The 27,969-nt window shown below is 42.6% G+C and overlaps 2 protein-coding genes across 3 annotated transcripts in view; one reads left to right on the plus strand and one right to left on the minus strand.

The window, feature by feature from the left end:
* Positions 1-613: 613 nt before the first annotated feature.
* RIOK1 (RIO kinase 1) lies at positions 614-25,046 on the minus strand. Of its 2 annotated transcripts, none has more exons than XM_054019311.1 (18): positions 24,928-25,046; positions 24,452-24,563; positions 21,495-21,687; positions 20,062-20,152; positions 18,979-19,048; positions 16,999-17,041; positions 16,121-16,213; positions 14,551-14,663; positions 14,337-14,417; positions 11,356-11,442; positions 10,545-10,682; positions 9,970-10,073; positions 9,167-9,273; positions 7,723-7,788; positions 6,202-6,321; positions 4,502-4,555; positions 3,185-3,334; positions 614-1,752 (listed from the first exon to the last, which is right to left on the minus strand). In XM_054019311.1, the coding sequence occupies exons 2-18, from the start codon at positions 24,544-24,546 to the stop codon at positions 1,642-1,644; spliced, it is 1,716 nt and encodes a 571-aa protein (XP_053875286.1). In that variant the 5' UTR covers positions 24,547-24,563; positions 24,928-25,046; the 3' UTR covers positions 614-1,641. The 2 variants fall into 2 exon arrangements, with proteins under 2 accessions (XP_053875286.1, XP_053875285.1); XM_054019310.1 differs by having other exon boundaries at positions 24,896-25,046.
* Positions 25,047-25,858: 812 nt separating this feature from the next.
* The window catches only part of CAGE1 (cancer antigen 1), a 30,453-nt gene continuing 28,342 nt past the window's right edge, over positions 25,859-27,969 (plus strand). Inside the window, exon 1 of the mRNA XM_054017591.1 lies at positions 25,859-25,922. Within this exon, the coding sequence (XP_053873566.1) occupies positions 25,859-25,922 (64 nt within the window). The remainder of the gene's footprint in view (positions 25,923-27,969) is intronic.

A 27,969-nucleotide genomic window follows, 5' to 3' on the forward strand; every position in this document is an offset into this window, starting at 1 on the left:
TTTTTACCCTAGTCAGTGTAACTGTGGCTATTCATATTCTGCACGTTTAATCCTCTTGCATACTACTATGCATTTTGACCTACCTTTTCAGAAGTGACTAGTGATTTTGAGTGTCCCATGTGAGGTGCCTTAGAGGGGTCTGATTTTCAGAGGACAGGTGCTCAGCAATTTCTAAAAAACAGGCTCCTTTACAGTGTCTCAAGTTAAGTACCCAAAATCACTAGTGTCACTTTGACTCAGAGAAGCAAGGGCCTACGTTTTCTAATGGAAGTAGGAGCGGAGGGCACTTGGCACCTTGCAGATCAAGCTCTGGATGGAAAAAGTAATACCAGTTTTAAGACCTGATCAAATGTCAAACCAATGTGATGATCATGATCTTATTCACAGTGAAATGAAATATGGCTGCTTGTTCATTTGAATTGTTAGCATTATGTACTGATTAAAAACATTACATAGCACCCGTGTTACAACCAACCACTTATCTCTGTGCTATTCCTTTAGCCATTGGGGAGAACAAAAGCAGCTTATAATTAAATAAGCATCATACTGAAGCTTTTTAGATTTATACTGTTTGCTAGAATCTGAATAAAACCCATTTTTAGAAGTATGCCAGTCACAAAACATTATGCTTGTATTTTGAAATATATTCCAGACAACAAATATAACGAAGTTCTGCTTGCATAAGCGGATCTAAAGCCATATTGATTTGAAGCTGCAGTCTTATGTGATGACCTCAGTACAGATGTTCTCCTTCAAAATGGAAACATCTGCATGTTAAATTTTACCGCTGAAACACCCAATGAGCATTGAGACCCAGAAACAACAGGTATGGAACACAACACAGAAGAATTATTAGAAGCTTAACAACAACTATCACCTCTCAGCAGCTTGCAGCCAATTGACATCAACCGTATGAGAAGCATCTTAGATGGGGGAAGAGTTTTAAGGTGAAGCATTTAAATAGCTACACCAACATTTTCAAAACTTGGGTACCTCAAGTCAAGCACCTATACCCATATTTAGGCACCTAAATAAGCGGCCCGATTTCAGAGGTGCTGATCACTCACCGCTCCCATTGACTTCAGTGGGAATTGTAGTCAATTTAGGGAATTTAGCACCTATGAAAAAAAAAGTCACTCATGGTTCAGTCCTACTTCCATTGTAGCCATTGACAGTTTTGCCACAGGTGCTTATATGTGCGCCTAGATAAGGATTTGTGCATCTGTATTTTCCCTCCATGTGAAAACACTGACCATGGTACTAATGCCCATGATAAAGTATAACTAGACATCCATGCTGCTATTGGGGTTTTCCTTTGTTTTTTAAAGAGAGAAACAAGTATGTGCTTCTTTTTTTTCTGTGTTGGGCTAGAATCATAAAAAGCTCCTTCTTCTTGGCAGTCCGAGAAGGAGAACAGCCACCCACATTGAGGGCTAAAGGCTTTGCACATTTTTACACAAGTCAATCTTCTCCATCGAAAAATCCATGGTATACGCTGCGTCCAGCCAATCTCAAGATTGTTAACAATCCACCATCACAGTGAAATCTATATTTACATAAATAGAATATTTTGGAGCGAAAATAACTGATGGAGACCAATAGTCAACAACAGCTAACCCTGCCCCCAAGATCAAAGACATGTTATTTGCCTTTCTTCATTTTTGCTGTCTTCTCTTTTCGCTTCTTCACATGCTTTGGGATTTTGTTTTTTCTTTTCTCTCTTTGGGCTTCTTTAACCATCTTTTTCCTTTCCTATAAAAAGTGAACAAGACTTCATTTACAATAACGATCCAGAGTGATTGTGCGCAAGTTCTTAACATGTGATATGTTACTATTAGAAAAGGTAGAGGGGGGAAGTTAAGCAATTTTGACCCAGGCTTTCAAATGCTGTATTAGGAAATTAAATGAACTCCACATTTCTAGAGATGAGACTGAGCCACAAAATCCAGTTTCCAAATTTCAGAGGAGTTGAAGCCAGGAAGTTATGGTGGGAGCAACTGCTGAGCATAGCAGATTACGAAGGGGATGAGGACTCATAGTATTTAATTTGTAAATTCCACTATTAATACAAATTGTAATAGGAATCTGATGCATGGCTTTCCGATATCCAGGCTGGACTACTGCAATGAACACTTTCATGCACTGCCAAGAGAGACCAATCCATTGCCTGCAATGAGCTCAGAAGGCAGCAACTTGATCATCATCAGAGTTGAAGGGAGGGGATTTGATACCACAACACTATGCAGCACTAAGTCCAGGGGTGAATGCTACTTTATCTCTCTGAGACGGCAGCTACAATTTAGCTAAACAGAATATAATTTAAACTGGGATCTGACCAATACAATGTGATTAACATCCCATCCTACAAAAGAGAAAAAGGAATGATGGTCAGAAGTGGCCAAGAACTCTCCATTTTACAGCACAAAGACAAATCCTAGCCCCAAGAATTTCACCATGGCACAGCCACTGCAGTTCCGATTTTTAGGCTCAATGTTAATTATCTCATCTTCTATGACACTTTAATCCTTTTGAACTGCATGGAGTTTTCCCTTCGTGCAGTGCCTGGAATGCTGCTAAAGGGTAGGGACACTCAGTGAAATTTGCTAAGGTCTCTGACCCACTGGAGTGGATCCACTGTGCAGGGTTCAGGAAGCCACAGAGATGACTCTCAGGAAGATTCTATAGCTAGTGCTCAGGCAGAGCTGGGCTCCACAACCCAACTCTACATAAACCCTTATGGATGAAGCCGGGACCACGGCCACTGGGTCCACAATTATATAAAGTGGGCAGGGATCATGGCCCCTCTTCCAGCCCAAGAGCTAGAAAACACGCTGTAGAATTGTGCTGTGCCCTGTCCACATCGGATTCTGTTCCCCACATCTCGGGTGGAGTTCCTCACACAAAGCTTATGTATTCTGGGTTTGGGGGTGGGTGGGTAAGTGTAGGTTAAATGTTACTCTATAGAAACTACATTAGCAAAACCCAAGAGAGCACTTCAAATAACACTTCATTGGGGACATTCAAACTCTGCTCTCATTTCTCTTAATTAAAATACTCAAAAGAATAAATTAAAAACTTTTTTGTTCTCACTGAGCAGTAGATATGTAGAAAAATAAATATATTTGTCACTTGAGTAGCTCCCTGGAGCAGAGAGGGGAAGTGTACGACTTCCTGGCCAACTGACCTTTTTGTCCATGCCAGCATCAGTGGGTTGATCTTTGGGATGCAGTGACTCTCCCTGTTCTTTACAGCCTGAGTCAGAGTTATCAGAACTGCTCCCATCTTCTGAATCGGATTCCATGTCGTCTTCTTTTTTTTCAAGGAGTGCGGGGACCTAAAGGAAACACAGAAGGATCTGGTCCCTAATCAAAAGTCGGTGGAACAACAACAAAAAAGATGTAGCATTTAAGTGGTAGAGCCTCCTAGAAAGAAAGCCTTCAGCTAATTTGTGTTTATCCACTTCTCCACGAACAATGTGCCTCTAGACACTAGTATTAAAACTACAAAAAAGAGAATGAAACAAAATTAATCCAAGTTAAAAACAAAGGGTACAGTAAACAATGGAAATACAGCTTGTCTGGGGGGACTTGGTTACAAAACAGCTGCACTGCTACCTCCCCACCACACAGAGTTAAAGTACCATTCAGTTCTGTGGTGTACACAGGACCTTTTTTTTTTTTTTTTTTTTTTCTTTAAAAGAATCATACCAATGCCAGTTTTAGAAGTCACCCACCTAGGCTTTAGCAGTAACAGTCAGGCATCTACAATGCAAAACAGAGCTGTACTTTAATCATACTGGGGAACAAACGTGTTATAACCTGGTCGCTTGACATGGTTATATTTGCACTGTAGACAGGGTCTGCCTAGTGCTGTTTAACTAAGCATGGTTTCCAGAAAAGGAAAAACCCAACCTGGCTCCTGCTGTAGCAGGATATCTGCAATCACTTACAGACTGATTAGTACAGCATTTTTATCCAGTGTGTTTTTAAAGTACTGCATTGCAACATTTCCATTAGGTAGTACAATGCCCTATTCTGCATAAATGCTCCATGTACAACAATTACAGCACAAGTCACAAAACTTATGATAATGTAGCATTCTATATAAAGTAAGTTTTCTGCACTGGGAAATCTACACACACACACCCCCTTCCTAAATGTAGATCTGGCCATATGTTGTATCTTCCTATACTGACCATCTATCTGGTGGCTCCTTGAGTATTTTTGTTCCTGAGTTACTCCAGCACTGGCTGAGTAATGCAAAGTCATTCCACATACTGCACCACATAGTATGCAGGTACACAGTGGTGTAAAGATGCGATCTTAGCCCCTGATCTTGCAACTGCCTCTGTGCTGGAAGAACCTGCAGTCAGCCCTTCTGAAATCAGGGGGCTGCCTGCATGGAACCAAATGCAAGACCGGGCCTTATTTAATACTTCTCAGGCACCTTTATAACAATGAAATTCACTATAGAAGAAAAACTTTACAACAGGCCTTCTCACCTTCTGAACACCTGACAAGTCCTTCTTCAATCCTGTCACCGTCTGGTAGAGAATCTATACACCAGGATAAATGAAAATCAATTATACAAAAACATCTAGCTGCAAAACTATCATTTTCAACCTGCCAACCAGAGAAAACGGGTGGCTGACTGTATCAGGTGTGGCCGTTTTCCAGTACCACCCAGAGAGCTCTCTGCGCACAGGCGGTAGATTTTGCGCATCAGGTTTTAGAAACTAGAGATTCCCTAGGCCTGACCTCCATTTTTTGAGATCAGAGTCTGTTCCCTGTGAATCTTTTGTACGGAGGAACTTCACAACATGTACACGAAAGAGCTGAGAGGGAGAAGGCACAGCTCTTTCCTGTAAAGCCTTAGAAGGGTTTGTCTTATTATCAGCTCACTAGCACCATCACCATCTATATGGCAGTAGTGTACAAATGTGTTAGGCACTGCACAAACACACAGAAAGACAGAACCCCACCCTACGGAGTTCGCAGTCTAAAATGACAAAACAGAAGAAGGGTGGGGGACAGAACTATGCCGCCATTATAAACTATGCTGTCTATATTTTGCAAGCAATCTGGTGATTTGGCTTTTTCTTGGCACTATCCAGAATGGGAAGATCATCTAGAAAAGGGACAAATAATACTGTTTCAACGCATGTAGTACAGCCAATATGCTCCAATGCACTGATGGCACTTCTTAAAAAAAAAAAAAACCCACAAAGGGAATATTGTGATTGACTTCTTTACTTAAATCATCTCCCCAATTTTCACTTATTAGAATCTTCAGCTATACAGCTGTTCTTAATTATGTCCTTTTGTCACTCAAGGAGGGATCTGTTTGGAAAGCCTTGTTTTTCTGAGCTAGAATCTGCAACTGTGCATAACATAGCTTTTAAGCACTCAGTCCCTACATTTTGTAACACATCAGTAAATTGACTTCTCAGACCTTGAGCAAGATCTGTATTATTCATGGAGTAACAGAGGCCTCTAACAAGGACCCTATGGTGAGGGGTAGGTCTATATAAGTAGCACAGAAGCTCTGTTATACAGCTCTACTGAAGTAAGGTTGATGGATGAACACCTGCCTGTAGTAGAGTTTTAGCTTTACTCTGGGAAACAGGAAAATATCTAAAGTTTCAACAGGACAATGTTGGAAAAATGATGGAAAAATCTAAGTTCAATGATTCCTATTACTAGACTCCAGGTACCATCTTATGTATTTCCACCTTATGCTTCTAGTCAAGCCCAAAAATAATATAAAATTAATTTCAAAGGGATGTGGCAGCATTTTAAATCTTTAAAAACAAGAGTCAGAGGTGAGATTCCTGGGCTGAGATATAACTAAGATCAATGAATTTACACCAGAGATTAATTTGGTCTTTCCTCCCACAATATGTGAAGTTTAGTCCATACATAGCTGAAACTGAATGTCAAGTTGATTTGACAGCTACCGCACATCCACTCAGAAAGAGGACATGATTGTTTGCAACTGATCCCTGACATGCTAGTGTGTCTTTTGAAAGCATTCATTCTTAAAGTTTTTGATAGTAAATTGCTATAGAACCAGGATTCACCAATACTTCAAACAAACCCCGCTGGTGGTTCTTCCATGACAATCCACAGCTAATGGTACTGCCTTGGATTGTCCCTCTCTGCCAGCTCAAGTTGTTTGTAATGTTTCGGGAAGTCTACTTACATTATCCTGCTGCACATTTAATGCCATGTCCTCTTCCTTCAATTTCATCATTACATCTACATCCCTCTCGTAGTTTTTAACTTCGGTCAGGGTTCGAGGGATGTAAGCTTTCTTAAACACCTAACAGTGTGAAATGAAACAAGAAGCAGTTTTATGGATTTACATATAGTCCTGATTATAGGCCTCTTCCTTGGGAATCATTCTGATGGGTGTCTGCAATCAGACAACACCCATAACACGGTCTTTGACCAGCAGGAGATCATCTCTTTGTTGTGGTGGGCCCTACAGAATGGAGCTCACCCATGACAACATCTTAAGATTTTATAATTAAGGTCTTGATAGCATGACTGCTATTGGCCACCTCTTTATGACCACCTCCATACATTGCCCCATCCTCACTATTAATTTGTTTGAATGTTAAGGGGTTTATTTAAAAGGTCACACAGGAAGTTTGTGGCAGAGTAGGGAATTGAACCCAGATGTCCTGAGTCCCAGGTCAGTGCCTTAACTACTATATCACCCTTCCTCTCACAGTACAGGTACACTTAAATTATATATAAACAAAAATTTCATGCAAGTTACAATAGTGCATCTCCTTACACAAGATGAGCTTGCAACAATAGAGAGTATGTAACAAGGCCCTCTCTGACGTGCTGAGCACCCACTGAAGCCAACAATACAGATGGACATACTTGAAGTTCTATTGGCTTCAGTGGGTGCTGAGGGTGCTCGGCACCTCACAGAAGGCACTGTGCACCTCACAGACTGGGCCTTTGGTTTATAAGCACACCAGCAGTTAGCTAAGGGACAAAGAGTGACCTGTTTTAAAAAAGTTCTTATCTGGTACAAAATGCCCCTCAATATACTAAATTCAGGTTTTATTGTAATCCATCACTTTGCTGCTGACAAGTTAAAAGAATCAAATCAAGACAGTGATTTTGTCTTATGCTCCCATACTAAACAATACTGCCAGTGCACCACACATCCTCAATGATGCAAAGAAAACAGACCTATGTTGCCTACTGCTGCATCAGAAATAAGCAGAGAGACAATATTACCATAATTAGAAGACCCAAATCAGAATCTGGGAGAAGGAGCTGGAATTGTTTTTCAGTCAATATGAACAACCGCGGGGCAAAAACTGTTCACATCTTAACGCTTTATGAATCCTCATTTTAGCAGATTATTTGCAGAAACTCCGAGATTTCCCCTTCATTGCTAGCTGGGTCCCTTGTGATGTCTAAGTTCAAGACCAGTTATAGCCAAGCATGTTGGTCTAGGAAACATCCTAATGACACAGGTGATACTGATCAGAGATTGCAAAGAAGGTATCATGAGAAGCGTTTAGATAGCATATAAAGAACCATTTACTATCTGAAAGCCTCTCCATTTATCTCAGGATGTATCAATGTATTAAATGTAACATTCTGTGGATCAGGGTATCAAAGAGAACATTTCAAAAAGTCTTCAAAAGGGATACTGCAAAGATTCCCTCCTGGCAGAGGAAAAAAAAATCCTCACCTCCTCATCCACGTTATCTTGACTGGACCTTTCTTCCTCTGTTCTTTGGGCTGCTATTTCCATCGCCTACAGCAATATGAAATGCAATACAAAATCATCACTCTTCACAATCCAGGCCCTCATGCTGGATAATAATTCACCTAGCTGTTCCTACCTATATTTCCCCACCTCCACTCCATTCGCTGGGAAACTGTTCTCTCCTGCTCATGTAAAACACTCCAGCTTTTCATACCACAATGCCTTTAGTGACACCTAATGGTGATGAACATTTCTGCATGGCACACCCACTTAAATCCCACTCCTAGCTACTGATCTACTTAATGAGAGCAAAAAATAAAAATAAAAAAAACTTTCCCTCCACTGCCGCCAATCCAAACACAGAGCCAAATTATGGCTGTCCCTACACCAGTGTGGGATAACAGGGCACAGAGAGCCTCTGTCTGTTGCTCATGCTCTCACACAGGAGGCTGCCTACCCGCCCCTAGATGCAGAGTGTTGCTGCTATTGCTGCCAGCAGCACTGAATAGCCGGAGGAGCATGCGTGAGCAAGATGGGAGTATTGTAGCCACAGTCCTACTCCCTCCAGTCCAGTGCTCTGGTGAGTACCCAAAATCTGTGCATGCCATACAAGCGTTTATGGGCTGCTTGGAAGCACTCGCCCCCTACCCAGCATTCCAGGTTGGGGCAGGAATAATGTCTCCTGACACCCCATTCCCAACATGGCTGAGGTCAGGATACAGGAGTCTTAATTTGATCCTTCACTATCTTTGTTGCTTTGACTACCTGAGCTGGGATTTACCGCAACAGCTAATTGGTAAAGGAGAACCCGACGTGGCTGCTGGTGCTGATGAAACAGTGAAGGGACTGCTAGAGCTAGGGGGCTGGAAAATGATCATCTATTCACTAACATCCCCAGGGGCAACAACTGAACCCCAGCTGAATTTACACCCACCCCTGCTTGAGTCAGAACAAGACTAAACAGACAGAGGGAAGGGGAAGAGAGCAATGGTGAGTAACAGACCAGCCTGAAGCATTCCAGGTGTGGGGCCTAGAGCCAGCATACACCCCCGCCCCCCTAGAATAGGCAGGTTCCTTTCACCTACTGGACTAATCAGCATTTAGCTGGTGATGCTGGGTATTTTAAGGTGGAGTGAAAGCCTCCCTCGTTCCACTCAAACCCATTTACCCCCAAGTCCGCCTCACTCATCCCGCTCATACGCCCCACCCCACACAAACATGGCGGGGAGGTGTGGATAAGTTCCCACAGCTTACATGTATTAATGTTAAAACATTTCTATATTTTTTTTAAGTTGCTGTCTCATTCTACAATGCACAATATTTACTGCAGAAGCATAGTTGTGGGATAAATGGGATAGATGAGCTTGAACCAGGTCTTATTTTACTCCTTAAATCTTCCTACATAAGCAGGAACTTCAAGTCTGACCTTTGAGAGATAAGCATCCAAGTTGTCGCTTGTGATAGAAGGATCTGTAATAAACTCAAAGAGCTCTCTGACAGTCATCACCGCAACACCATACTTCCAGAAAAAGTCTGTCAGGAAGCAGGGAAAAAAAACAAATTTAGTGTGATTCAAGTTCACTTTATGCTTCTACACCATCAAAGTGATGGTAAATACAGAATAATGGCTCTATGAATTGGGGAAATTCCCTACAAGGTTTGCAGAATCCCACTGGGTGTGGTTACAGAAAACTCTTAGTCACCCAAAGCCCAAATTGCCCATCTTTCAGATACAACAAATGCTGAATGAAGCATGCAAATTCACAGCCCAATCCCCCCTTCCTATTGAAGTTAAGGGAAAAAGTCAAATAGACTTCAGTGAAAGCCAAATGCGACCAGGAAACAAGTGAAAAGCAGGAGGGTGGAAGGGAAGGCTTCATAAAGGATCAAGCAGTTGCAGTATATTGAGATTAAACTTCATCAAACAGATGTCAAACAGTGAAATTTGCAGAAATTGTGTGAACTCTGCTTTCTGTAGGCTAGCCTAAAACATAAGCTCACATGAAATTGAATTTGTGTGACATACTCTACCTTGGCTGTACTTTGCGTAGCATAGTTTGTTGGTTTCCTAATGAAACTTATGAACATCCTAAGATGATGCGCATTTTAACGAAATCCATCCTGTTCTACATACAGTGTCAGTTTGAAGAATACAAGGAAGTACACAGTTCGTTAATCTTCCTAGAGGAATGACCTATTAGAAGAGGAGTTGAACTACTGCCCACTCACCATTGATATTGGCACAGTCCTTCCGCAGGAATTCTAATGCATGTGGGTGGTCATGCTCCACCGACTGAGACACATCAATGATGTACACCTCTCCACTGTGGTATCTGGAGGTGCAGCAAGGGAAAAGCAGAAATTTTTTTTTTTTTAAATCCCACCATTTGAAAAAATGGTTCAAGTTTTGGGGGCCCGACACTAAAGTTTTGCTATGGACACGTTCCATATAATAGTTGTTTTCAGTTATACTATTGCATGTTATTTGAGAGAACAATCCTGGTGAACACAAAAAGCAATTTTAGAACAATGAATTAAAATAGCTTACTTGTTTATTCATCAGCTGATGAAAAAAACCTCCCTGAATAACCTATTCAGGGAAGTATTTTGCAAGCTAAATTATCTGAGATCGATTTGGGATGAAATCTGTATAATAATCAGGTAAATTACAAAGCAGAGCTGAAAGGAAGCTACTGCCCTCCCATAGGAGCATATTAGTACTGCACAGCTCTATATATTATGAGAGAAACCACCAATACCTACATTTTAAATGTTAAAATACAGAGCAAGGTTTTAAAACATACAGCATATTAAATTCGCTGAGATCTGCATGAACAAGTTTGGCATCCTGATACATTCTTCTCATGTACTGTATGATCTGTAGATACAACTCCCGGGCTTTTGAGTCAGATAACTGAGCATTTTTCAATAGAGGAGCAGGCCTTGGATTTAAAAAAACAAAAAAACAGAATAAATTCTCCCGTTTTACACCAGCTGTATAGTCCCTTCACCACAATACTTGATCCATTTTGATTCAGTAAATGGAAAGACCTCAGTGATTTACTCAAACACTTGGCCAGCTCCACAGCTAATATAAATATTCTTCGCTCCACTGCAGAAAGTGGAACTACAATGTTTTACACCAGCTGAAGAACTAGACCACAACGTCATAAATATTAACATTACAAATGCTGAGTTAACATTTCTGTGTGCACCACTAATGAACTTTCCAACTAAGGCATCAACACATCACGACCTGAGCTTTGAAGTTTATTTTACATTTCTCGAACATAGAATCCTCACCATCCATATTCTATGAAGTATAAAGAGGCCCATGCAGATTCAGTTACAGAACTGGGGCCTTAATTTCTAGCTAACGCAGACTATTTGCTCCCGCCTTGCACGGATAAGGCTTTGGATTCAGGCCGACCCTCTGCCACAGGAGCTGGGAGGGATCTTGATATTTTACATCTCATTTATACACCAGAGCAATGTACTCAATTAATCACCAGCCTATGCCATAAACTAAGCAAATTCAACAGATTTTTTTTTTAATTCAACTTTGTTCAAGCCTATCAATAAAGAAGTTCTCATTGATTTTCTGAGGATACTTACATGTCATCTTTACCAATAAAACTCATGACAAGTACATGACTTCTTAGCATAATTGGCTCTGGGCAAGGTATCTGTGCTGTATTCAACCTGTAACATAACAAAAAAAAACCCCATAACTACCTATTAAAAACAAATGCAATCTATATTAGTTATAATTTGTATTAGAGTAGTGCCGAGGGGCACCAATTAAGTTTGGAACCCCTCTGTTGTAGGTGCTGTACAGAGTAACAGACAGTCCCTGTCCCAAAGGGCTTACATTCTAAATATACAAAGGGAAGTATCATTATCCCCATTTTACAGATGGGAAATGGACACACAGAGAGAAGGTCTAAGGTTGGACAGGAAGTCTGTGGCAAACCTGAAAAGTGAACCCACACCTCCTGAGTCCCAGTCTGGTGTCTTAATCATAAGACCATAAATCAGACCTCCTAACAGTCCTGGGTTTTGCGGGACTGTTGCGCTTTGACCCCCTAAGCCCCTTGTCCAGGTTGAAGGGCAGTTTGCCCTGGCCCACCATTTGAGAGGGCCTCCAAACTGAGTGGCACTGAGTCCTGCGTTAGCCACTTGGAATGTGAAAAGGTATGCCACAAGCGTCTAGTGTTGTCCACACTGTGGCAATGCATGCTATGGGGCTGTGATTTCTGAAGCGCACGATCATATTGCACACTAATTGGTCCGTATAGACTAAAAGTTCCATAGTGCACTTTAAACACAGCTACTGGAGAACTTTTAGTGTGCACCAGCAGACTCTACCTGGACCAATTAGTGTGCAACACATTGGTGTGCTTTAGAAATCCCCTGCAGTGCACTGCTACACCCTGTAGATATACCCTCAGTTATACATATTTTGTTAAACTAAATTGCTCCACATACCCCACTATCCAGCTGCATCAGCCAGTCTGTCTCTCTGTTGCTGACCAAGTGTTTCATCCTTATCCTACGCTGCCCTCCCCAGACAGATGCCTCCATTAGTAACAATTGATCACGAGTTGTTGACATTGCTGTGATTTTTCTCCCCACAAAAAGTTTAAATAATAAAAAAAGATTCCTTGAGATGGTGCCTGTGTAACTGATACTCTGCAAAGGCAATGGTCTCCCCTGTCCCAGGTGTCCTTTGCAGCTCCACTCTCTTCCCTGATGGAAGGGAAGGGATGTTAGGAGGGTCTGTGCAGTGGGGACCGACTTTACCCTGCAATAAAATGGCATTAACACTGCCCATTAGCAGAAAGCAGTGTGCCCATCAGTCAGTGTTCTACCATGGAGCGTGATGGGGTCAGGTCAGCACACAGGTCACAGTGTTTCAACAGGGAATAAATAATACTTTGCCCTTCTGGCTCCCCATCTACATGGGGAAAACTGACCATGTTCTAACATCATTTTCAATGCTGATTTTGGGACATAAGGGGATCCATTCCCCCACCCAGGATCTGGGACACAGCAGCTGTTTGAGAGGGCAAGGAATGAGGAGGACTCCTGTACCCAGCTGAGAACGCAGAGCGCATGGAATCGAATCGCAGAGCTGGGGCTTGGGCAGAAAGAGGAGGAAGGACCCCAAGGGAACACACCAAGCAGTGCAAGGAAGGAGGACCCCAAGAGACTATGCCATGGAATCATGCCAAGGAGGAAGAGGGGACTTTTAGAGGAAGAAGGATCAGCATGCAGGAAGAGCCTTACAATTATTCCCTGTCATGGCTGTCACAGGTTGAGAGCGGGGATAATAAAGCTCCCTTGTGTGTGTGTTGGAGGGCTGTCTCCTGTGGGTTGTTCCCCAGTCCTGGGAGATACCTTGGTGCAGTGGCTGGGATTCTCTCCTGTTTCACTCCTGAAACAGACAACACTAAAGACTCCCACCCTCTATCGCCACTTTGTTAATGACACTATGGGTCATGGGGGATTATATGGGAGATCAGGTTCCAAACATCTTGGCCCTCCATAACTGAGGACAGGATCTGAGGCAGACTAAAATCAGAACCCACCTTTTGTGCCTGCGGGGCATCTGGGACTAGCAGGAGCTCAACAGAACAGCTACCATCAAATGATCCACCCCCTGTTAGCACCGGTTTATTGGCTAGCTCTCTAGCTTGCCTGATTCCCTCCTCCCTGAGGCCCACTACACACGCACAAACCACTGATCCTAGTGGAAGGAGGCCACAACATTGTCTCTCCTCGAGTTCCAGCAGCTTTCACTCTGTGCAGGTGTGGAAATGCTGGAGATTTAAGATCTATGTCCCTCATCGCCAGGGTTTTTCAAAAATGCGTGAGTTAGGAGAACGTGGCCTATTGAAAGTGAATGACTTGTGCTCCTAACTCACTTAGACACTTTTGAAAATCCCATACTAAATCTAGTGGGAAGACACTGGGTCTGTAAAAGGAAGAAGTGACTGATGCCTCCCCGGGGAGGGCAGGGTGCCAGAATCACTCAAAAGAGTAATTGTTTGACCCTTGCTGGAGAATCACCCTTGACACTGACAATATCTCCTATGATCACTTTGTTTCTCACCCTACTATCCTGGGGAAGGTTTTAATCAAACGGGGATAGCTCAGTGGTTTGAGCATTGGCCTGCTAAACCCAAGCTTGTGAGTTCAATCCTTGAGGGGGCCATTTAGGGATCCGGGGCAAAAATCTGTCTGGGGATTGATCCTGCTTTGAGCAGGGGGTTGGACTAGATGACCTCCTGAGGTCCCTTCCAACCCTGATATTCTATGAATTAGGGGACATGATGAACACCCTGGTTCACAGGTAGTCTGGTTTCTGCTCTGTTTATGGGACAGAAGCTGGTCTTCATTGATGTCAACATGGTGATGAACAACATCCATGCTGATTCTTTTGAGGCCTGACCCAAAACCCATTAAAACCAACAGGAGTCTTTCCACTCACCTTCACAGGCTTTGGATCAGACCCTTAAATACATCAGCTGCATTCCCACCAGCAATGGAATGCACAAGTCACGTCTGCACCAAAAGTTAAATATAAAAATCACCTTATTAAATTCCTCATCTCTTTTTCTGCCCATGTCTTCACCATTTTCCGCGGGTTTCCTTTACAATATCCATGACGAAATCTTAAAAACACGCACATCACAGAGACAAACATTTATAGAATATCTGTGACAAAAATTAAGAACAATCTGTAGGTAAACGCACTGTTAGCCCTGGAGAGGTTTGCTGTCATTAAAGAAAAGAACTCCAACTCACCTAAATTCCCCACTCACATACTTATCCCGATCTTTAAACATCAAAATAGAGGTTTTATAAATCTTTATTGCTCTGTTCTCTCCATTCACTGTACTGGCGTGATAGACATTAGCCTATAAGTGAGAAAGTAAGAGAAACAATATTAGCGTCCTGGGAATAGTTTAAGTATTGAGAAGTTTGCTCATGTATCAAATACTGTCAAGAACACCATTTTTAGGAGAGAAATTAAACCTTGGGCTTTGTCACAGGGTGGCTGCCCCTTTAAAGGGAAATGGGTCTGAATCCCACCTGTGACACAGCTAACTCTCCTTCGCAGAGGGGTGACCCAATCAGGCCTCTGGTATAGATAAGGGAGAGACGTTGGGTAAGGCAGAGATCTGAGCCTGTGCAGTTGCGGAAAGCAAGAAGGCTCCTGCTGGAGACCCTGAGACAGCAGGGGAAGGTTGTTTGCATGCTTCCTGGTGGTATGTCCTGGCCTCCAAGCCCTGGAGAAAGGTGGGAAAACTGCACTCCAGCAGAAATGCCCTGGAGGAAGGACTGTTAAGATGGTTTTGTTCTGAGTTACACTTGTTTTGACAGACTTTATTGCCAGTCCAGATAGAACTAAATGAGTATAATCAGGGGGAAGGAAGGGAGGGACTATTGGAAACTGTATGAGGACTTAATAAATTGGACCGCAGAAGGGGAACCTTGTTTTTGAGTATCTTGGACTGTGTAGAATTTTTTAAGGAGCCCTCGGAAGAGGGAAACTGAGGCCGGGGTGCTGCAGGGACATCCCAAGATATAAGGCGGTGGCAATGCTGTTACAGGCCTCAATCCTAGAGACCCCTGGACTCAACAAGGGTGCCCCACTGAAGTCAACAGGATTTTGCTTGGGCCCAGGGATCCAACCACAGGGAATAGCTTGCAGGATTGGGATCTAAAACCATACAAAGATGTTAGCATATGTATAAAGCTCTAAAATGCGTACATGTAGTAGAACTTCACAATAATGGCTGGGATGTTCATTACAGATAACTAGAGAGGAGCCTGATCCAAACAGGTGCCAAGCACCCTCAATTCTTACTGACGCTCTGCACTCCTGAGAGTGATCACATGGACTTCAACGGAACTATCTGAATGAGTGAGGACTACACATATGATAAGCAAGGGTCTTCAGGGTCAGATCTTCAGAGCCAAATACTGGTTCCACTGAAGTCAATGGCATTTTGCCTGTTACTTCAATGAGACCAGCCTTTGGCTGTAAGAGTGAAACTAGCCTCTGTGCCGAGGGCCAGCATGAGGCCTATGTACCACTTAAGTCCTCATGACCACTTATGAGGTAAGTGGAATTTAAATGGTGCTCCATATTTTGATTAATAAACAGAGTTCAGTAGCTTCACTATTGATATGTGATAAAATTCAAAGTAACAGATGTCTCATTTTACAGTAAATAAATTAACTTCTTGACAAACACAAGAAAATTAATTTAATGCCAGAGATAAGTACTTTACTATTTCCCTTTCAGCACAGTCAATTTCCTTTCAGTTTGCAAAGAAGACTGTAGCATGCCAGTTGGAATGAAACTTACTTCTTTTCCTGTGCTGATGCAGCCATTTATCTCTGATATGACACCTCTAGTTAACATCTTGAACAGGATCATTCGTGTTCTTGGATCCAATACCTCATGGGAAATGGGGGGGGGAGGGAGGGAATAAGCAAAATCACTTTATCCAGTTTACTGAAAATATTATTAAACTAATCCATCTTGAATTGAAGAACTCACAGAACCACAGCATCTTAGTGGACCAAACCATTCAAAATTCTATCTGGATAGTGCCCTATTTCTTCTATAATTTTGGAATTATCTTTAAAATATTAGGGAAAAATGTGTTTGTGACTTGTATGCAACTCCTAATCAGTGATTTATAATATTTGACATGCATCCTTAGGCTAATGCTAATAGAGGAGTGATTTCCCATCCACAATACCAAGAAAAAAAGTGCATTAGAACACAGCGACCCTAAAATGTGCCAGGTATTCATAATAGCACATGGTGGTCCTTGTGGTATACAGGCCTTTAATGTATCATACTAGGTTTAGCAGCAAAAATGTGTGGATTAAAAAAAAAAAAAAATTGGACCATTTAGTCTTTTCCATGGAAAATTCCACTTTTGAGTAAAGCTAAGATGAAATTCTATGCCTATCAACAAAATCCCAGTTGAATACAACAGCAAATCATAATACTAAGCACCACAATGTTCTCCAAACCAGCTGTGAAAGCAGACACAATTTTTATAAAGCAGTCTTGTTCAGAAAGACAAGAAAAACCTGGGGTGAAACCCTGACCCCACTGAAGTCAATGAGTGTTTTGCCATTGACGCCAACGAAGCTAGGATTTTACCTCTGGTTATTGATTCAAATGAAAATAAGCCTTTTAACAAACAGTTTGATATATATAAGACTTACTTGTTCCACTGTTGCTCTATCAGATTTATCTTTGACTCGATACCTAGTGGAAATTAAAATATAACAGCATGACATGATCTACTCAGGAGAAATACCCATAGCTCCGCCAATAATTTTTCCAGAATGATTGCTCAAGAAGAAAATTAGACAAGGAAGGGAGAGAAAAGAGGAAGCATCGTTACATTAAAATGGGATTCCTCTGCTGCCAAAGTACCGCCAGCATTTTCTGTCTTATTGGATAATCCCACAGTCATTGAAATGAATTAGATTTGCCACTGACTTCAAAGAAAGCTGGATCAAGACCTGGCAATGATTTTAGTGACTGGCTCTGCAAATCATCCCATTTTATGGGGAAAATTTTAGTTCCAAAATTTGTACTGTAAGAATTATAAACAAAAGAAATAGTATTTTTCAATTCACCTCATACAAGTACTATAATGCAATCTCTTTGTCGTGAAAGTGCAACTTACAAATGTAGATTTTTTTTTGTTACATAACTGCATTAAAAACAAAAAACAGTGTAAAACTTCAGAGCCTACAAGTTGACTCAGTCCCACTTCTTGTTCAGCCAATTGCTAAGGCAAACAAATTTGTTTACATTTACAGGAGATAATGCTGCCCTCTTCTTATTTACAGTGTCACCAGAAAGTGAGAACAGGCATTTGGCATGGCACTTTTTTAGCTGGCATTGCAAGGCATTTACGTGCCAGATATGCTAAACATTCATATGCACCTTCATGCTTCGTCCACCATTCCAAAGGACATACTTACATGCTGATGACTCTCATTATTAAAAAAAAATGCATCAATTAAATTTGTGACTGAACTCCTTGGGAGAGAATTGTATGTCCTCTGCTCTGTTTTATCTGCATTCTGCCATATATTTCATATTATAGCAGTCTCGGATGATGACCCAGCACATGTTGTTCATTGTAAGAACACTTTCACTGCAGATTTGACAAAACGCAAAGAAGGTACCAATGTGAGATTTCGAAAGATAGCTGCAGCACTCGACCCAAGGTTTAAGAATCTAAAGTGCCTTCCAAAATCTGAGAGGGACGAGGTGTAGGGCATTCTTTCAGACATCTTAAAAGAGCAACACTGCAATGTGGAAACTACAGAACCCGAATCACCAAAAAAGAAAATCAACTTCCTGCTGGTGGGATCTGACTCAGATGATGAAAATGAACATGCTTTGGTCCACACTGATTTGGATTGTTATCGAGGAGAACCCGTCATCAGAATGGAAGCACGTCCCCTGGAATGGTGGTTGAAGCATGAAGGGACATATGAATCTTTAGCGCATCTGGCACGTAAATATCTTGCGATGCCAACTACAACAGTGCCATGAGAATGCCTGCTCTCACTTTCAGGGGACATTGTAAACAAGAAGCGGGCAGCATTATCTCCTGCAAATGTAAACAAATTTGTTTGTCTGAGTGATTGTTTGAACAAGAAGTAGGACCGAGTGGACTTGCAGGCTCTAAAATTTTACATTCTTTTATTTTTGAATGCAGTTTTTTTGTACATAATTCTATATTTGTAAGTTCAACTTTCATGATAAAGAGATTGCACTACAGTACTTGTTTTAGGTGAATTGAAAAATACTATTTCTTTTGGTTTTTTTACAGTGCAAATACTTGTAATCAAAAATAAATATAAAGTGAGCACTGCACACTTTGTATTCTGTGTTGTAATTGAAATCAATATATTTAAAAATGTAGAAAACATCCAAAAATATTTAAATAAATGGTATTCTATTGTTTAACAGTTTGATTAATTGCACAATTAATCATGATTAATTTTTTAAATCCTTTGACAGCCCTATCCAAAATACAAACAGCACACAGAACATTTACATTCTCCAATTTCTAGTTTATTCAGCATCACAGATCAAGTTGAAGCTCATAGTAGAAAACAATTTGAGGGTATTAGAGTTTTCAATAAATAAACAGAAATACAGCCACCTAAAGTACTTACATATCTGCTTCCTTTTGCCTAGACTTTTCTGTGACTTTGTTTATAACAGAGTCAGCAAGATTTAACCTATCTGAAAAATACATTAAAAAAAAAAAAAAAAGTGAAGATCAAAGAGGTTTTCCACACACAAAACTGCAGCTACAGTTCTGCTGCCAATAGACATAGACATATCACACATCACACACATTCAAGGTACAAAAAAATACTTGTAACAAGATGATCAGGTTTTCAAAACATATGCACTAGCAGCATGAGTTAACTTAGCATTCTCCTCTATGGGTCTGAGACCCACTCCAGGATTGTAGAAGAGCAACAGGGGCTACTGCCCTGAAGATGAGACAGTGCCTAGAGATGCTGTCCTTCAGATGGGATGTTAAACAGAAGTCTATCTGCCCTTCTCTCAAGGAACTTAAAAAATCCCATGCCATTTTCCAAACAGAGTAAGCAATAGCCCTCAGTGTCCAAGCCAATATTCCCTCAATAACACTAATTCTGATGTTTAAGGTAGCATGTGACTTAATGCCAAGTATACTGCTGCTGTTTGTGTCTATAAATCACTGCCCTACTCACTTATCTCATCATTTTGGAAATCTTTTGGTATGAAAGATACTAGACAAAATCACTGTATCCTAGTATAAATTTGTTATCACAAGATACCATGGTACGTTACACAGCAACTTCACTGCATACTGACTATACAGAATATTGTAGAACCAAAAAAGCTGAGGTGCTGCAGCTTTGAGAGTGATCAGATGATGGTCTGATGGACAGCTGAGTCCCTCCCTCCCAGCCAATCAGATTGTTTCTGGGGTGAAATTACAGAAGAATTATTTTGTGTAATCAGGAGGAGGCAGAGGGAAGAGAGACTGACAGCTCTCTGGGGAGGAGGAGACTCCAGGAATGGTATCTAAAGACAAACATGATGTCTGAAGGGGACATCCAATATTAACCCTTTTAACTGTTTAGTAACAGCTGGCTAGTTATAATGCCTAAAAGCTCTAGCTCAATGTAATTAGAATTAGTCACTGAATGTCACCCAGGTGTACCTATTACCATAAAAGAGGACGATAGGATTATACTTACCTAGATTAATTTTATGCTCAAATTTTCTTAGGGCCTTGTCTGTAGGAGTGGACATTTTTGCTGAATTGCAACTAGGGGTCTGTCTATTTGCCTGAAACAAAGGATTTGTTACATAAATTTGCCTTCCCTAAGTAGTCCTTCTAAATACACACAGTACCTGGGGGGACAGGGGGGAGATCAGTTTATCTAGTTTGATCTGCTCGTGTCTCTAAACACCTGTAAAATCTTATCTGCATTTAGAAAATCAGAATTTGTCAGGGTATGGACATAACTGAAATCATTTCCAGTTCTAAGTTAAGAGAAAACAAAAAACATATATGGGTTCAAAATCCTATTAGCGAAGAGCTCAAGGAGAAGGTGCTTGTTAATCAGGGGATTGACTGTCACTCAGTCAACTAGCATAATTTAGCTCCCAAGAGGGAGCAAAAACACCAGTGATGAGGAAAACAAGGAGAGAAAACACCAAGAGAGAGATGGGGAGAAAAACTGAGAAGGGAAAGAATCAGAGCAAAAAGAGAGAACAAAGAAGGGGCATGCATGGCTTGCCAAAAAGGCATCAGTTCCCCTAGGTACTCTTCTCCAGACCCAATCAATGTCTGCCCCAGCCAGATCCCCATCATAAGCCCCTAAATAGCACACACCACACATAACTCCCTTCTCCTCCGGTCTCCTTCCGAAGCCCATAAGGCAGAAATAGGTAGCCCAGGAAATATGTTTTGTGCCAGCCACAACATTCTGTAACTGCTCCCCTTCAGTTTCCCAGAGACACTCTGATGTGCCTATGTCAAAGAGAAAAGGAGGAATGTTCTCCTTCTGCTGCCCAAGCTGAGAGCATAGTGAAAGGTAAATTAGTTTTCAAATTCTGTGGGTTAATTATTTAAGCTAGTAATTCAGACAAGATTTCTAACCTGATAGAGTCCCCTCTAAATCCATTCACCTTTGGTGTTTTTCATAGGTTTACTTGCCTCCTTTACTAATGATATAAAATGTATGCTTGCCCTCACACTCCCCAGTCACATCAAGCATGTTGTCTCACAAACTGGTGAGAAGGAAAAGACAGAAACCCAGGAATATAGAGGAAGGATATTGAAAAGGAGGACATCGCAGTGATATCAGGGTGGGGAGATAGGTTGAGACCCCAAAGGAATAGAACAGAGTTGCAGCCACAGGCAAGACCGAACAATAGGAGTTGAGGAAGGAGAACCACCGGGGCATGGAAAGAGGGTGGCATTGGTTAGGAGGTACATGGTGTGTGTGTATGTGTGAGAGGAGGAGAGATATGAGGCATGGGGATGCTCCTAAGCTGAGAGTGCAGTGAGAAGTCCCAACTTGAATTTATGGTTGGGGTCACATTCACATATCATTGTGTTCTGCTTTAGTCCCTTTTGCTATTAGAAACTCTGAAAAGTGTCCTGGAAGTGTCTTTAATGTACCTGTGGGTTGCAGCCTCCAGCTGCAGTATGACGCTTGAGTCTTCCAACTGAATCATCCCAGTCCCACTCTTCATCCTCATCATCATCGTCATATTCAATTTCATCAGTGTCCACTTCCTCAGACAAACATGACTGCTGATGTTTAACTGTTACCTCCTCCTGTTTAACGGTTTCCGTGCCCTGGGTCAATTCACTTTAAAAAAAAAAAAAAAATCTATATAAATAAACCCCATATATAAATAAATAAACCCCATACAGAATCATTGTGAAATTAATGTACAGTAATCCAGAAGAATGAAATAGCAAGGGTTCAATATTTTATTATTTCACCTGCCCTGAAGAGCTCTTCTGCATGGTGGCTCACTTTTACTATAGCACTTTTAAGTATCTTCTTCCTTTGTTTAAATGCTGTTTTGTAATTCGTTCATCTACTCTGTTCAGTGAATCACAGATATCTGGCACTCTCTGGAACTCCTATCGAACACCTACACTAGAAAAAACCATCCTGTTCACTCTTCAGAGGCAGACACACTCCACTGTCCTAGCAAACTAGGCTAGGCAAGGATTCTAGCTGAGATGTTCCCAAACTGGACCTTACCAGTAAGCTGCAGAAAGCTCAACAAATACCCCGGTCTGAGAGATCAACAGATCTAGCACTAAAACTGATGACCCAGAAAGGAACATTTAGTTGTTATGAGCGCTTATGATCCATCCTAAGCCCGGTCCCTATGGTCTGTCAGGTGTCTTCATATGCTTCCCATGTACCTCTCATTTCTCCTTAGTCACCTCATGGTATGTCTACACTGCAATAAAAGACATGCAGCATCGATGCAACTGGCCCAGGTCAGCTGACTTGGTCTCAGGCTGCAGCGCTGTAAAATTGCAGTGTAGACATTTGGGCTCACACTGGAGCCTGGGCTCCAGCCTGAACCCAAATGTCTACTCTCCTATTTTTAACCTCGCAGCATGAGCCTTGCGAGCTCAAATCAGCTGACCCACACGCTGACACTCGACACTGCAGGGTTTTTAATTGCAATATAAACATACCCTCAGATATTTGTAAGGTTCCCTCCCACCTCAAAAATAATCTGAATATCACCTTAGCCTAAGACATACCAATTCTAGATTCCAGATCAATTTATCATAAGCAAATGCAGTCCAGAAGATCTTTTCATCAAGTGCAATAGAAAAATGAGACCATAGGCATTAGAGGTGAAATTTACTCCTCGCCGACACAAAATCTGAGGAAATGGGTTCTTGGAAGAAGTTCAAGGATAATTTGGGAGATGGATTTTACCTCCAACATCCAGGAAAGCCACAGATTCACCACAGCCCTTCCACGGTTGCTATTCCAGCCTATGACCTAGCATTGCCCCTCAGCACCTCCTACACTGGGGTTTTGAGCCACTGCATCAACGTAAATTCAGAGCCTTCTTACATGATAAGCAAAGGAATAAGGAGGCCTCTGTGTATATCCACTGTGCTCTCACATGCCACAGTTGTAGATCTGTAGGGTTCAAGTAGGGCAGAAGGTCTCACGTGGACCCAATACGGGATGAAGAGGGGTGAATTTCACCGTAAGAATTTATCAACCCTTCCCCACTGCACTTCTCCATCCTTTGCTGACAACTCTACTATTCAATTTAGAATGGGGATCCTTCCAGATCACAAGAACAGCCATTCTGGGGCAGGCCAACGGTCCATCTAGCCCAGTATCCGGTCTTGCAATAGTAGCCAGCGCCAGCTGCTTCAGAGAGAGTGAACAGGACAGGACAATTATTTAGTCCAGTCCCAGCTTCTGGCACGGAGAAGCTAAGGGACACCCAGAGCATGGGGTTGCATTCCTGATCATCTTAGCTAATAGCCATTAATGGACCTATCCTCCAGGAACTTATCTAATTTCTTATTTGATCCCAGTTATACTTTTATCCTCAAAACATCCCCTGGCAATGAGTTTTACAGGTTGACTGGGGAATGTCAAATGTGCTGAACACAGGTTTTGTTAAACAAAGACAAAAAAAACAAAAAGAAAAAAAACTTTTCCCCATTCAAATCAACCTTTCACAAATTTTACACATAATGGAAATATTTCCATGATTTTATTTAAACAATTTTATTTTTTAAACAAAAACATTCTCCTCCATGCTTTGAAACAATTCAGGAGAATCACAGAGTGAAACAGCCTAGAAACTCCCGATAAACAAATTTGCAACAAACCAATCTATTTTTATTGCCTAAGCAGAAAGCGTAAAAAGTAAATAGACTTTATATATAGTCTCACATACAATTTCTAACCTGACAGCATTCCTTTAAATCTTGTTATGTTTTGTGTGTTTCATAGATTTTTCTTTCCTTTGATAATCATCCAAAATGTCTCTTTCCTCACAGTCCACCCTGTCCATATTTGCTCCTGGACTTAATTTACAATAGTAACTGCCTGATGCCAAAATTATTCCCTTGGCAACAGAATCTGGAGTAAAACACACTGGATTGCAATGTCATTGCAGGACCAAGAAGCAACAGCCATGCTGTGAAGTAGGACCTGATGGGCAAAAAGTATCTTTAATCATCAAGGGTCCAATCCTGCAACACATACACATATAACTGTTCAAGTGAGTGGTTCCACTTAAGTCAGCAAGACTATTCCTAACAGTAAGCACTACACTTCATAAGTAATGTTTGCAAGACTGTACCGGCCCTGCCAAGAGACCCCCTGTACCCATGTAGAAGTCTTAGGAGCCAAAACAGCAGGGAAGGAAATATCATTAACAGATTATTCCTCATTGTATTAAAAAAAAAAAAAAAAATCTTGTTCCCCACCATCCCACCAACACTGCCCCAACTCTTCGACACTATCTTAAAAATACAAGGAGGCGGTCAGTGAGGGGGAAAAACAAACTCTGCTCTAACTTTTCACATGATTTGAAAATAATCTTGGCAGCCTGTTTTCTCCTTACCTGTCTGAGGAGTCTGCATCATCGAATTGTCCTGGGACTGTTCGGCGCATCATCTCCTTCCTGTAATTCATTGTTGCAGTAGGTCTCCACACCATGTACCAAGGACTGCAATCTGTGTCATATACACAATGTGTTCGACAGGTTAATAACTTACGTACTCTTTGTTTATGAGCTATAAACTAAATTCTATGTGCAGTTTCTTAGACCTACACCTTACATTGAAGCTATGTCTGATGTGAGGGCTGCCTGTGTTAGATGTATATACACACACACAGTGTATGCTCAGGACACTCGTGTATATACTATAGTATGCAGGTTAGGCAGTCTGTGCACGTTACAGTGAATACACTACACGTGTGTGTTATACACAAACACTCGATAGGCCGTGTTGTGTGTGTTACCACACGCACAGGCAGTGCATTAGGAAGACAGCGTGCTATGTACCGTGTGTGACACACGCGTGTTGCGTAGCCTACTGGGTGGTGCGCAGGCTCCTCGCTGCCCGCGGGTCCCAGGCTACGTGCGTGTGGCCCCTTCGCTGGGCTGCAGCTCCCCTGGTGCGGCGCTCGGCCTCCTCCGGGTCCCGGGACTCCGATCTCGGACACACGCTGCCGCTAGCACCGCCCAGGAACCACCTTGTACGGCACAGCCAGAGGCTCAAAAAAGCCACGAATGCGACCGCGCGCTCTGAGAAACCGCGCCCATCCGAGTGCCGGTCTCATTTAAACCAAGGCCGAGGCGCCAGGACTTCACGCGCCCTCCTCCGTGCAAAGTATATAAAGCCCAGCCGCACCACCATGTACGTTGTGTAAGCAGACACAGTGTGCATATATCCCAAGTACCTATATGGTACGGAAGCCAAGTACGTGCATAACCGGTACATCTCTCACACCCAGAAACACAGCGGGTAGTCGGGGTACAGACACAGCCATAAACACATACGTACAATACGTATATGGCTAATATATATATACATCGGTATATTTATAAATAAACGCAATATGTATATCGTGTTCGCACACTGTGTGTGTGTGTGTGTGTGTGTGTTCAGGTGTTATTTTGTGAACACTGAAATCAGGCTTCTCGAACGTGATTAGGAGCTGGCTGTCAAAACCAATAGCGTTTAATGCGGTGTGAGGTTGCGGGGATAAGTGACAAGTCGCTGGCTGAACTTGAGCCGCGGGCCGAGGAGTGGTTGTTGCAAATCCCCGGCACCGTTTACACGTCCCCGTGAGACAAGTCCAACGTTCTGCTTCAATGCTCTCTCGACCCCGCCCCTCTGCCGCCGTTCAGGTAGGGGGATTGGTTGTGGATTTGTCATGTCACAGGGGGTCTTTGTGACGTCACCGTAGTCCTAGCCAACTGGACTTCTAAGACCAGCCAGACCCCAACCCACCTCATACGCAGATGGTCCAGGAGGCAACGGGGAGCACCTGGCCGAAATTCAGAAGAGTTTCCATGGATCCAAGATGTGAGCCCATTAGAATTTAAAACCTAGCAAAAACTGATTATGAGAAGTGAAAAGAGGTGCTGTCCAGTGATAAATTTCTCCGCCTCTTATAAAAATAGTCCCAAATAGAACTGTAAGATTAAACTGGATTAAATACATTTCATAAAATACAAAGGCGGGAGGGTAGGTTATTATCATTACCATGATAGGTATTTCCCTAGGAGATTTTTTTTTCTAAGAGAAAAACTGCTAAGCATCCCATATTATGGCATGAACTATTAACCCAGGGGTTCTCAAACTGGGGGTCAGGAGGTTATTACATGGGGTGACGAGCTGTCAGCCTCCACCCCAAATCCTGCTTTGCCTCCAGCATTTATAATGGTGTTAAATATATAGAAATGTGTTTTTAATGTATAAGGGGGGGGGTCACACTCAGAGGCTTGCTATGTGAAAGGGGTCACCAGTACAAAAGTTTGAGAACCCCTGTATTAACCTTAAGGAGGTTTGGATCAGTGAAATGCTCCAAAGTTCAAATGCTTTTCTGAAATATTTGAACTATTTTGGTTTGCAAAAATCAGGCTCTCTCACAAAAATTCTGATAAGTCTATTTTCAGTCTTTCTAGAAATACTGTGAAAATTGCCTTTTCTTATGTTATTTTGGCTTATATGCCTCTGATCCAACCAGGACCAGCAAGTGTAAAGGTGCATGAAAATTGGTCAGGGAGAGGTTTGGTCTAAGACAGGGACAGGCAAACTTTTTGGCCTGAGGGCCACATCGGGTTTCCGAAATTGTATGGAGGGCCGGTTAGTGGAGGCTGTGCCTCCCCAAACAGCCAGGCGTGGCCCAGCCCTATCTGATCCCCCCTGCTTCTCGTCCCCTGACAGCCCCCCTGGGACTCCTGCCCCATCCAACCCCCCCCAGCTCCATCCACCACCCCCCACTCCCTGTCCCCTGACTGCCCCCCGCTGTCCTATCCGACCCCTCCTCTCATTCCTGACTGCCCCCCAGGACCCCTGCCCCCATTCAACCCCCCTGTTCACCACCCTTTGACCACCCCGACCCCTATCCACATCCCCACCCCCGACCACCACCCCAAACTCCCCTGCCCTCTATCCAACCCCCCCACTCCCTGCCCCCTTACCGTGCTGCTTGGAGCACCGGTGGCTGGCAGCGCCACAGCCGCGCCACCCAGAGCACCAGGACAGGCAGCCCTGTCACCTGGCTAGAGCCATCCATGCCACACACAGCACAGAGCAACGGGTCAGGCCACAGCTCTACAGCTGCGCTGCCCAGCAAGAGCTCGCAGCCCCGCCACCCAGAGCATTGTGCCGGCAGTGCAGTGAGCTGAGGCTGCGGGGGAGGGGGAGCAGCAGGGCAGGGGCTGGGGGCTAGCATCCCGGGGCAGGAGCTCAGGGGCCGGGCAGGAGGGTCCCGTGGGCTGGATGTGGCCCGCGGGCTGTAGTTTGCCCACCTCTGCTCTAAGAACTGTGTGAAATCCTGGCTCCATTGAAATCAATGGCAAAATTCCCATTGACTTCAATAAGGCCAGGATTTAATCCCAGACCTTTTTAATGCAAACCAGTTCATCCATCGCTAATACTAAACTCTGGTGATTTAAAAAAAAAGATGAATACAAATATTTATAAAGTCATTCTTATTTTGTTACAGTTTATTCTAAATTGAAAGCGTACTTTGTCATGTCATGTCATGTCATGCTATCAAAAATACTAGGGCTTCCTCAGAGTAGGAGACCTGGATCAGTGGATTCTGCCTTAGATCTGAAAATCTTTTACTATGAGTTGGATCAGGCCCTTACTTCTCCACTGTGAACATAGTGAGCACACAGTCCTGTTTATGGCAGAAGAGTCTGACCAATACCACCACTGTGGCTCCATATGCTCTTCTGCTTGTCCCTTATTCTAAACTGATACCCCAATCACTGATACTCCAATCACCATGATAGATGGACAAACAGGGGCCTTCTATTCTGGAGGCCATGGCAGGTCTGAATTACAGAATTCTCATACATAGGTTACATAAATCAGTAGTACTATCACTCCCAGAAGT

This window comes from Malaclemys terrapin, chromosome 2, assembly GCF_027887155.1.
Source record: "Malaclemys terrapin pileata isolate rMalTer1 chromosome 2, rMalTer1.hap1, whole genome shotgun sequence".
NCBI lineage: Eukaryota > Metazoa > Chordata > Testudines > Emydidae > Malaclemys > Malaclemys terrapin.

Bases quoted from the DNA above. Each gene is read 5' to 3' on its own strand.
- RIOK1 (XM_054019311.1), bottom strand. From the start codon at position 24,546: ATGGTGTGGAGACCTACTGCAACAATGAATTACAGGAAGGAGATGATG. The intron at 14,418-14,550 runs GTGAGTTGGAGT...CGTGTTTTTAAG, and splicing joins TATGTGAGTGGGGAATTTAG to ATTTCGTCATGGATATTGTA. The intron at 10,074-10,544 runs GTATGTTTTAAA...CTGCACCTCCAG, and splicing joins CTCAGCGAATTTAATATGCT to ATACCACAGTGGAGAGGTGT.